The sequence below is a fragment of the Pipistrellus kuhlii genome, unplaced genomic scaffold (genome assembly GCF_014108245.1).
Source record: "Pipistrellus kuhlii isolate mPipKuh1 unplaced genomic scaffold, mPipKuh1.p scaffold_m20_p_10, whole genome shotgun sequence".
Taxonomy (NCBI): Eukaryota; Metazoa; Chordata; class Mammalia; order Chiroptera; family Vespertilionidae; genus Pipistrellus; species Pipistrellus kuhlii.
Window position 1 is genome coordinate 12,378,707 of NW_023425405.1, and position 11,027 is coordinate 12,389,733.

The window sequence follows — 11,027 nt, forward strand, 5'->3', positions numbered from 1 at the left end:
AAGGACACGTACTTCAGGAGCAGGCTCAACCCCCCACCCTGTGGCCCCAGTCAGGGCAAGTAAGGGAGGTAACCGATCCATGTGTCTCACATAAATGTTTCTCTCTCCTTCCCTCCCCTTCTCCTTCCTCCCCTCCCCTTCTCCTTCCTCCCCTCCCCTTTCCTTCCTCCCCTCCACCTTTCTAAAAAAAAAGAAAAGAAAAGCTGTTTTGCAGGTCTGAATTATATACATAAAAATCAAATGATTCTTGGAACCATTAAATCTGTTAAGACTGAAGAAGATACTAAAATATAAACACTATATAAATGTAGGTCAAGGTGCTGGGGAAATTACACACTAGGAAACCAACAAATCCATGGTTTTCTAACACATGTACACAACAAGGGTAAGGGACTTTTACAGGTCACACGTGCAAAAGATCTCCCCCTCCCCCAAAAGCTGACTATTTAGGCTTGCATGTAATTTACTAGAACTGCACTGCAGGAATCAGACGTCTTGAAGCTGTAAATGCTTACTCATGTAGGTACCTGATTAACCCAAGTAAGTAGTAGTATGTTACATCTGCCACCAAATCTAGGCAGTGAAGACAAATTCAGAACACTGGAAGTTGCCAAAGCCTTAACTTTGAGCTTAAAGACCATTAAACTGTTCTACCTTCCACCTCATCATCTCACTAACATAGAGGCCAAAGGAAATAAAAGGCAAAACACAAGTTCCCAACTGACACTGGAGCTAGTTAAAATATTACATAATTGTCTACACTTTGAGCACAAATCAAAGAGTAACAAAGATTACTAACTTAGGAATAGAATAACTACTGATTAACAGCAAAATACTGACGTTGATGTCCAAGACATATGACTACACATTTTAATGTTTGTTAATTCCATTTTTTTACATCTATCTTTTAAATAACAGGAACAGATTACCATACATCCCATCACATAAATTCACATTTTAACCTTTCCATTCCTTGAAAAGTAAATCCTGAAATTAAATACAAATTATTCAGAAGAGAGATATATACAGTGCTAACCTTAAAAAAAAAAAAAAAAAAAAAGTTTGACTTGTTACAGAAGCGTCATGACTATCCACACTGAATTTTTCCCTACTAAATTACCCCAGCAACCTTACATCAAACCTGGCATCAAGGGGTAACTCAAACATGTGAGGGGATGAACTGTTATTAAAAGCTTTTGAATCCTAAAGCAGACAGCCAGGACTCACTAACACTGTTAATGAATTTAGTGTAAGTCACTGCCCCTTTCTAGGGGCACTTTTGCAGGGGAAGCTGACATTTCTACCATACTTTTAAATCTCTGCGTGAGTCAGTGAAGTATACTTAAAGTAGCAACATATCCTGTTTTAAACTTCTGCGCTCCCTCTGAAAATTCTTGGTATTATAAAATAAGTTCCAAAATCTCAGTTAACAAGTACAGTATATGCCAAATTCCCATCATCATCACATTTACTTTTCTGATTTAACCTTGAACATTTCTTCCACTCTATCAGGGTAGACTTTCCTCTCTTCCTTTTAAACCTTGAAAATGCACTTCATCCTGTAACACCACGCACAAGAACTCCCCAGCCCCAACTTCTTTTGCATGTAAACACTCTTCTGGCCACACACCCCATCAGCTGTTTGGTGGAAGCTCCGCCCCTCCGCCGTTTCCGGGTAGTAACAGCGCAGCCAATGAGCGGTGAGGAGCTGTGCCTGCGGCCTTTCGCCTGCAAACGCTTTTCCAAAACAAGTAGCTCCAGCCTTCAGCAGGGGCCACTGGTTCACAGATAAAAGGATCACCAGGCTGTGCAACAGGGTGAGCCGTCTAACCCCACCAACAAGGAAACCCGTGTAATCTGAGCTGTTTGTTCCTCCACCAGGGAGAATTTAAACTGATATTCCTTTAGGGCAAATCACGATTTAAGGTCACCAGAGTCCCAGTTCTCAGACAATCTAAATAACCAGCAGGGTTTGAGCTGGAAACCGCAAAGGTTGCCAAACTGGAAACAGCACAGGATTACTGATCTACCTGACTTTGCAGACAAACGGCCACACTATTCACAGCCATGCCACAGGATTTGGGCTAACTGCAAGTTTCTTGATCAGGACATGTTCTTAACAAGGCCCAAAAGTCATGTATGTACATCAGCTTCTAGGCTCCCGGAGAGGTTTGCACAACACTCAGCAAAGGATCAGAAGAGAAACAATGAATGAGTCAGAGTTTCAGAACATAATCGCCCAGAATCGGTGCAAAACACTCACTCCCTGCATAACTTGGGAGTCAGTTCTCCTACCAAAGCCCGGCTCTATAAGCCACCAGAATCTGTGTCTCCCAGCGAGGTGGTGGGAGGCAGGGGCCAATTTGTTACACATCCTCTTCCCTCCCTACCCCCACACACCACTACTTTCCTATTATACGGGTTCCCTACGAGGCTGTAAATCGTGATGGCATAATTACACTCAGGAGACATCCAAAAATGGGCTGAAACAGGAGATTGCAATGAAACCAGTTATCAGCCTCCACACCAGAGAAATCATCAAGGGACACTGAGGGGCAAAAAGCAAGCACATACATTCCTTCAGACCTTTTCTACTTCCTCTCCTCTATCTTTCATTTTCAACCCCGGGCCCTTTTACACGATTGTACTCATTTTCATAGTGGGTTGGGCAATTTTTTCCCTTACATTTTTTTGCTAATTATACCATGCTCCAAAACTGCTGGCTCCATTTGGGCCTACTAATGTGAATTCAACAGAGAAAGGAGGCCACAAAATCACCCAACCCCACAAGACACACACACACACACACACACACACACACACACAAAAGGAAACAACGAGAAATTTAACTTCCAAACTATGTGAGCCCAGAAAATAATAAACACAAAACAAAGGTAACCTCTGCCTTTTAAATCCCCAGACGGTTGTCCTATCTCAGAGATCTATGATTTTAAAGCGCCTCAGCTTTCTTTTGTCAGAAAGGAGGAAGGTGGGGAAAGAACAGAAGGCCAGTGCATCTTAGCCTTTCTTCATCTTCTACTAAAAATAAGCTATGAAACAAGCCACTTATGGGGAAGAAAAAAAGAAAGACACCCTGCTGTTCTTTGTCTGTTTTCCTCTCCCTCTCCGCCCCCCACACCCCGACTCCTAAACGCGGTAATCATTCTAGATGCCACAACTACTAAATGAACAAAAGGCACTGTATGGAAAAGGCATCAGGTCAAGTTAGGCCTCACCCTCTACCCTCAGTCTTCTAAAAATATATATGTATATAATTTGAGAATCTGACACTGATCAAAACCAGCTGGCATTCTCTCACCCACCCCCATCCCAATTAAACATTAGGTAGAAATTTACATTAGGTGTGACAGTAACTCTCAAGTCAGGATAAAAATAACTCAGAATCTGCCACCATGTCATTTCCTAGTTTCTAAACAAAACAAAACAAAAAACACCCGGAAAACTGCTTTGTGTGAAATGTACACACTGCCATAGTTACAAGTTTTCTTGAAACCTTATGAAAAGCCAACATTACTGGTATCATTCACACATTTACAAAACTCAATCAGAGCCACAAATGTCACTTAATGCCTGGAAATATGTTTGGTACGTAATGTGTACTTTTATTACTTGCTCCTGTCTCTAATCTCCACTCCCACCTCCCCCAAATTCCAAAGTTGAAACCCTAAAACTTAGAAGTCTATCTGTTTCTAATTTCTAGCCACGTTTTCCTAAGTGAGAAGATAAACACCTTCTTATTCCTGAAAAGATTACGGAAAGAAAAATCTCTTCCCCAGACAACTTCCCTCCCATCCCCCCCGCTTCCAAAACTAAATGCAATAAACTACTTGTTTAAAACTTTAGCGAATTCCATAACTTAGCACTTGACAACAATCATCGATCGCTACACGGAGGTAAAATGTCCAATCAAAAACAGTAACAAAGGAAAAGAAGGAATTCACCTGAACAATCTAGCCAAACTTGAGTTATATAAACAAAAACCCTGCAACAGGGGGAAATGGTAGGGGATGGGGGTGAGAGAGAATCAGCAGCAGGAGACAGGACTTTTTAACTGTTTCACACACTAACACTTCCCACCCCCGTTTCCCCCCTCTCCCCAGCGATTCGTTGTTCAGAAAACTGGGCTCATTTCCTCCCCCCTCCCCCCAACCTCTAAATTAACCCCTCAAAAATGTTCTCGATTTATCACAGGAACCTTCGCGACTTTCCCTAGTTGTCATGAAATAATCAGTCTGGACTCCAACCAAAACCACTGCCTGAAGGTCTCTTTATCAGCTACAGCTTTCCCACTGCTCTACCTCCAGAGTATAGGAAGTTGGAGGGAGGGGGAACAGGAAAAGAAAAGGTGTCATTTGGCAATGATTCCCCCAGGAACCTTATCTTCATAGAAGGGAGTAGGCTTAAGTGGCCAGGACAGGGGCTATTTGGTCAAGGAGATCCTCTTTCTCTCCCTCCCCCCAGCTGTCACAGCCACAACAACATGGAGGGTGGCTTGCTGGAGGCCCTGGAGGCCCTCCCCACATCCAACTAGGGGTGGGATAGGCTTTGTCACCGTCAAGAAAAAAGTGGGGTTCTGCGAGGGACCAGAAAAAATGAACAGGGGTCTCTAGTTTAAAACACCCAGAGCTCCTGACCACTTACAAGAAGGGCCCATGAGCAGGCTACTCTCTTCCTAATATAGAAAGGAATTAGGGATAAAGGAGGTCACTTGAGTTACCCCAGTTCAAGAAGCACCGTGAGGGGAAGAGAATGGAGGCATCTCAAGAAAAGGGAGAAAGGCTTCCTTCACTCTCGGGAATTTCTACCTCGAGTTCCTAAATCAAGGGCAAGCAAAAGGAAAGAGACCCTGGAGGTGGGCTTAGTGGAGAAGAGAGCCTATCTTGCAAAAAATTAAAAAAATTAAAAATAAAAAAGCCTTCTTGGGAGTCCAAACGTCGTGGAGCAAAGTCACGGGCACTGGGGGGTTGCAGGCAGAGCGAGGAGCAACGCACATTTCGGGGTTCTGCAGATAAAGGGGGAGCCGAGAGGGCCCTCGGTTCCTGGGAGGTGCCAAGGAGCCGCCGTAGGCACTGGGGGCAGGGAGGGGAGGGAGCGAGCCCGGACAGTGGCCTGGAGCGCCCCAGGGCCCTTGTGTTGGGTTTCAGGGGTGCCCCGGGCACCGCCGCGCCGCCCGCTACCGACAGCCGGGACCCCCCTCCACGAAGGATACAGCTTGACCACGTCCGTGTCCATCCGCCGCTTGCCCGGGCTGGGGGATGACATGGTGTCGCCGCTGCCTCCCCGTCGCCTGCGCCGCCGCCGCCGCCGCCGCCGCCTCTCTTCCTTCCCCCGCCGTCTGTCACGGGCCCCGGGCCCCGGCTCTGAGGAGCCCGCGGCCGCGCCGGCTCCCCGGTGGAGGCGGAAACACCCCCGCGGTCCCGTCGGGGCCAGTCAGCCGCCGCCGCGCCCCCCGCTCGGGGGAACACCGGGCACGGTCCGGCCGAGTGGGGGTGGGGACCCCGCGGCGCCCGGCTCGGGCTGCTCCTCTCCGGCGGTGGCTCCGCCGCGGCCCGGCCCCGGCCCCGGCGCTCCGCGGCGCCGCGCGACGCTCCCTCCTGCCCGCTCCTGCTCTCCGGTCCGCTCGCCGCTCACCCTCCCGCCGGCTCCCCAGCAGCCTCCGAGACCAGCAGCAGGCGACTCCGGCTCCGTCGGCCTCTCTACCCCGGCCTCGCTCTGGGCGCCGTGACGTCACCTCTGTGACGTCATCGGCGGGGGCGGTCCCGCGGGCGAAAGGGGTGGGCCGCCGCCGCAACGTGGACTTCCTTGGGGGGAGGGGGATTCTGGGAGATGTAGTTCCTCTTTCTCCTGCCTTCCACAGCCCTCTGCCCCCTCCCTCCCCCTCCTACTTCCTCACACACTTAATCGCTCAACTGCCAGGGTCGTTACCAGCATCGTCAACGATAAGAGTAAATAATAGCAATAATATTTATATTCGTGCGTTTTAGGGTAACGAACCCCTTTCTCACAGACACTATTAAAAAGTCTGTTTATTTGATTTAAGGAGGCCAAGATGGCAATGACTCAAGGCACCAAAATCTGGAAGATTACCACACCAGCAGGTTCCCTGCACTCTGCACCCTCCTTGGATGGAGGGTATTACTTTGCTGAGATTGTGGACTGTAGCCAGGCTTCCTCAGAGCTTGCAAACCAGGGTTCATTACCCTCCATGTGTATAGAACCACTATTTTAAGGATTAGATTTGAGGCACCAAGGTGACAAAGCCAAAAATAATTCAGCACTCACATCCTTACTCCACAGAGTATGACGGAATAACTGATAGAAACAGGAACACCTTAAATAGGCTGTGGTTCAGGACAAAGATAGTCTGCTCTCCAAACTCCTACACCAACCCTAGTACTCTGTCATTCATTCAATATTTATTGAGCACCTACTGTGTACTAATTACTCTGCTGGACATAAGGAAATCATGATAAACTAAGAATTGACTAAGTTTACGCAACCCTCCCAATATAGTCTGTGGATCTAGTGTCAGCATCACCTGGAACTTGTTAGAAATGCAAGCTGGCGGCACAGGCCCTGGAGCTCAGCTGGTTAAAGCATCATCCTCATATTCCAAGGTTATGGGTTCAATTCCCAGCTGGCCAGGTACACACCTGGGCTGTGTGTTCAATCCCCAGTTGTGGTATGCTTAGAACGGAACCAATCAATGTTTCCCTCTCACATTGAATAGTTTTTTTCTCTCTCAAATCAATAAATGAAAAGAAGTGCAGACTAGAACTTTACCTCAGACCTACTGCATTAAAATATGCAGCTTAACAAGGTCCACAGGTGATTTTATGCTCAATGAAGTGTGAGAGACACTTCAAGGCATTCCAAAAAGTGATTAAGTGATATGGAATCCAGAAGACAACCAAGCAAAGGGGGAAGGAAAGAGTGCTCTAGATATCTCTCTCCCTCTCTCTTTCTTTCCACTGCCATCAATTTTCAAAATTTTTATCTATGAATCCATTTTTTGTTTAAATCCTCACCCAAGGATATTTATTTATTTATTTATTTATTTATTTATTAGCGTAGAAGAGAGAGGAAGAGACAGAGAGAAATATCCATGTGAGAGAAACACATTGATTGGTTGCCACCTGCAAGAGCCGTGACCAGGGCCCAGGGCCAGGGAGGAGCCTGTCCCCTTGACCGAAAACGAACCCTGGACCCTTCAGTCGGCAGGCCAACACTCTATCCACTGAGCCTAACCAGCCAGGGCTCTATGAACCATTTTTAAATATATATATATTTTATTGATTTTTTTTACAGAGAAGAAAGGAGAGGGATAGAGAGTTAGAAACATCGATGAGAGAGAGACATCGATCAGCTGCCTACTGCACACCTCCTACTGGGGATGTGCCCGCAACCACGGTACATGCCCTTGACTGGAATTGAACCTGGGACCTTTCAGTCCTCAGGCTGACGCTCTATCCACTGAGCCAAACCAGTCTCGGCTGAACCATTTTTATTTTGTCAGTTTCCTTACTAACCTCACACACATGCACATGCACACGTACATGCATCTAGGCAGCAGCAAGCAATCAGCTAAAATTGAATGTTATTTGCTCTTGTCATTACATCCCTAAAAAAGACTGGCTAATTTGTGCGTGTGTGAGTGTGTGTGAGTGTGTGTGTGTGTGTGTGTGTGTGTGTGTGTTAAATATATATAACATAAAATTTGCCATTCTAACAATTTTTTAAACAATCTTTATTTTTGTATTTTTTTAATATATCTTTATTGATTTTAAAGAGGAAGGGAGAAGAAGAGAGAGATAGAAACATCAATGATGAGAGAGAATCCTTGATTGGCTGTCTCCTGCACATCCCCCACTGGAGATCAAGCCTGCAATCCGGACATGTGCCCTTCCTTGACCTGAATTGAACCTGGGACCCTTCAGGCCATAGGCATGCTCTATCCACTGAGCCAAACCAGCTAGGGCCATTCTAACAGTTTTGAAGTGTACACACAGTAGCATTAAACACATACACTATGATGTGCAACCATCACTACCATTCATTTCCAGAACTCTTTTTATCATCCCCAAACAGAAACTCTGTTCCTATTAAGCAGTAACTCCTCATACATTCCTCACTCCCCTCAGTCCCTAGTACTTTCTATTATACCTTCTGAAAAATATGGGCTATTTTAACTGCTTCTAAAAGGGGTGCATTCGTCTTCCGTACTGCACATGGCAATTCTGTCAGAAGAAGGACATGCCTGAATGAAGGGATTTGTAAGCCTTTATACAACCCCTTTGTTAAAGGAAGATAGGGATGGAGCAGAAAATTGTTCCTGACTGTTCTCTAGGATCTTCAGGCTCCTGTGGCTGCTACCTCCTCTCCCAGCTGGGCTCCCCACTCTCCTTCACCTGTAACTCCCACCCCCGTGCTGAGACAATGCCTCATGAGCTTTGGTGTACTTCAGAATCACCTGGGGAGCTTGTCAAGTTCACAGGTGAGCAGGCCCCACCTCTGGGATTCTGATTCAGAAGGTCTAGGCGGCGCTGGACATCCATGCCTTTAACAAGCTCCCAGGTGATTCTGATGCAGGCCAAAGTTTGAGAATCACAGCTTTCGGCATTAGCATTTTCAAAACACCTGTCTCGTCGAGGTGGCTCCTGTGCTTCCATCATGTCCTATGCAAATAAGGGTGCTTCTTCCCCACTGGAGAGCGAGACGGCAAGCTTAGGGGGCCCACAGGTGTTGTTTCCAGAATAGAAAGAATTGGTCAAGGATGGGACACTGAGAAAGAAGGGCATGGGGTGGATCTAGAAGTTTCCCCTGCTGCTTTCATCTTCACAGATGCTATGCTGCTGTGATCCAAGTATCAAGCAAAACTAATCCAAGAACTTTTAGTTGGGGAAACTTGTTTTGGGCAACACTGGAGAAGTTAGGGTCCCTCTGCCTAGAAACGCAGTGCAGGTTTAGCGCTCTGAACAGCTATTGAAAATGAATCACCCTCCCCAGCGTGTCTAATGAGCATGGTAGCTCTGGGTTACTTAGGACAAACCTGTCCCTCCCCAGCTGTTAATTATCCCTCAGCTAATTGCATATATCCTCCTGGAGCCTCAATTTTCTCATCTGTAAAATGTGGTTCATAACTTGCGTGGGCTGACGGAGGAAATCAAAAAAGCCCCTCGTAAACTATAAATTGCTTTTCATAAAGTTAACATGAAGCGTTCATTACAAGGTGTAATACAATATTGGTGGCGGTATTGTTGTATTATTAATATCAACCCTCCCCATATGCCCCATTCCTTATACGCTGTATATTATTTAAGGAAAATGGCATTCATGTTTTGGGGAGAGGGGTATTTTTTAAAGATATCATAGGGTCAATGTCTCCTCTTTTTGAAGGTATGTTCACATTTTATGATATGCCTGTTTCTCTCCGGGCCTTCTGCCATTTGCTTCTTCATAAATCCATCTTCCCTCTTCCGACTCCCCGCCCTGCCTCCGTCCCCTCCTCTTTCCGGAGTGTGAGGTTTCCGGAACCCTGCCCTTGGCCAGGTAGGTTCCAGAGATGGCTCCAACTGGGGCCAAATGACACCAAATGGTTTTACCTGTTTGGGGCTTATGAAACCTGGAGCTTCTCTTGAACGAAGTGTGTGCTCACCTTTCTCCTCGATGTTCATCCATTCAGAATGTCAACAATGTGCTCTAAAACAACACGGGGCCTGGAGTGCCTGTTTACATGTGCGCGCACATGGCTGCGCGCTGGCAGGAGCCACGCTCTTCCTTATCAGGAACAACCAGGGGCACCGCGAGGGAGCAGCTGTCCGGCCTGCCTGACTCACCAGTGTTGCAATCTGGAAAACATATTCGGGCCTGTTTATCTCTCCCCAGGGCAGGGCCAAGCTTGACCCGCAGCGCCTCCGGTCTCAGGAGCAGCTTCTTAAAGGCAAGAAAAGGAGTTTGAGCGAGACGAAACCAATCATTTGCAGAGTGGAAGAGCCCAGCCCAGGAGCTGCTGTCTCTGAGGGGACCTGCGAACCCAATGGCACGGTCCCCACTCCGTGGGAAAGTCCCCCCAATGAGGCCTTCTGCTTCCACTCGATCATTTCTAGTGGGAAGTAATTTCATCTGAGCTGGCATTCTTGGCACCTAACATCTCGCACGGGTCCAGAACCCTCTATGGGTATCAGCAGTTTCCTCGCTGCGATAGAAATAAAAGCTTAAAACTCATTTCAAGCTATCTCCATGTTACCCTGCTACAATCTGTTCCTACAGAGGCAGTCACTGGGAGCACAGGCACACGAGGGCCGCCCAGCAGCACGGATGCAGAGATTTCACCTCCTGCTTCGCTGTCATGTCCCCATGTCTTTGCTGCCTCTGCAGCAGGTTCCTGGGGCAGACACCAACCCCCAAAGCAGCACGATTCAACCCCCAAAGAGCTTGAAACTTAGAGACAGAAAACTCCTTCCAGTCCCAAGTCAGCTGCTACCTATCACTGATGTGCAGGCAAACCTCGGAGATGATGTGAGTTCGGTTCCAGACTCCTGCCATAAAGGGAGGATCGCAATAAAGCAAGCTGTCATCTTTTTTTGCTGCTGGAGCGTCTTGCCTTTCGTTTGTAAAAAATGCAACATCCACCCTGGTAGGCGTGGTTCAGTGGTTAGAGCATCAGCCCACGCACTGGAGAGTCTTGGGTTCGATTCTTGATCAAGGGCATGTTCTTGGGTCATAGGTCTGACCTCCCTGCTCCTGGTCATGGCATGTACGTGTGCATGTGCGTGTGCATGTATGTGTGTGCAGAAGGGGGCAGGGGACAACCAATCAGTGTGTTTCTGTCACATCAATGTTTTTCTCTCTCTCTTTTTCTCTCTCTCTCCCAGACCCCTCCCTTCCACTCTCTCTAGAATCAGTGGATAAAATATCCTCACTCCTTGACTGGGGATTTTGTTTTAAAAAGCTACATCTATGAAGCACAATAAAGCAAAGCGCAATGAAATGAGGTGTACCCGTAA

General features: G+C 47.1%; 1 protein-coding gene across 2 annotated transcripts in view; it reads right to left on the bottom strand.

Moving 5' to 3' along the window:
* UBE2H (ubiquitin conjugating enzyme E2 H) overlaps positions 1 to 5,745 on the bottom strand; it is a 100,251-nt gene extending 94,506 nt beyond the window's left edge. Inside the window, exon 1 of one of the 2 annotated variants that reach the window (XM_036426864.2) lies at positions 5,231 to 5,745. In XM_036426864.2, the coding sequence (XP_036282757.1) occupies positions 5,231 to 5,283 (53 nt within the window). In that variant the 5' untranslated portion in view covers positions 5,284 to 5,745. The remainder of the gene's footprint in view (positions 1 to 5,230) is intronic. The other variant, XM_036426854.2, reaches the window with a different exon arrangement.
* Between the last annotated feature and the right edge of the window lie 5,282 nt (positions 5,746 to 11,027).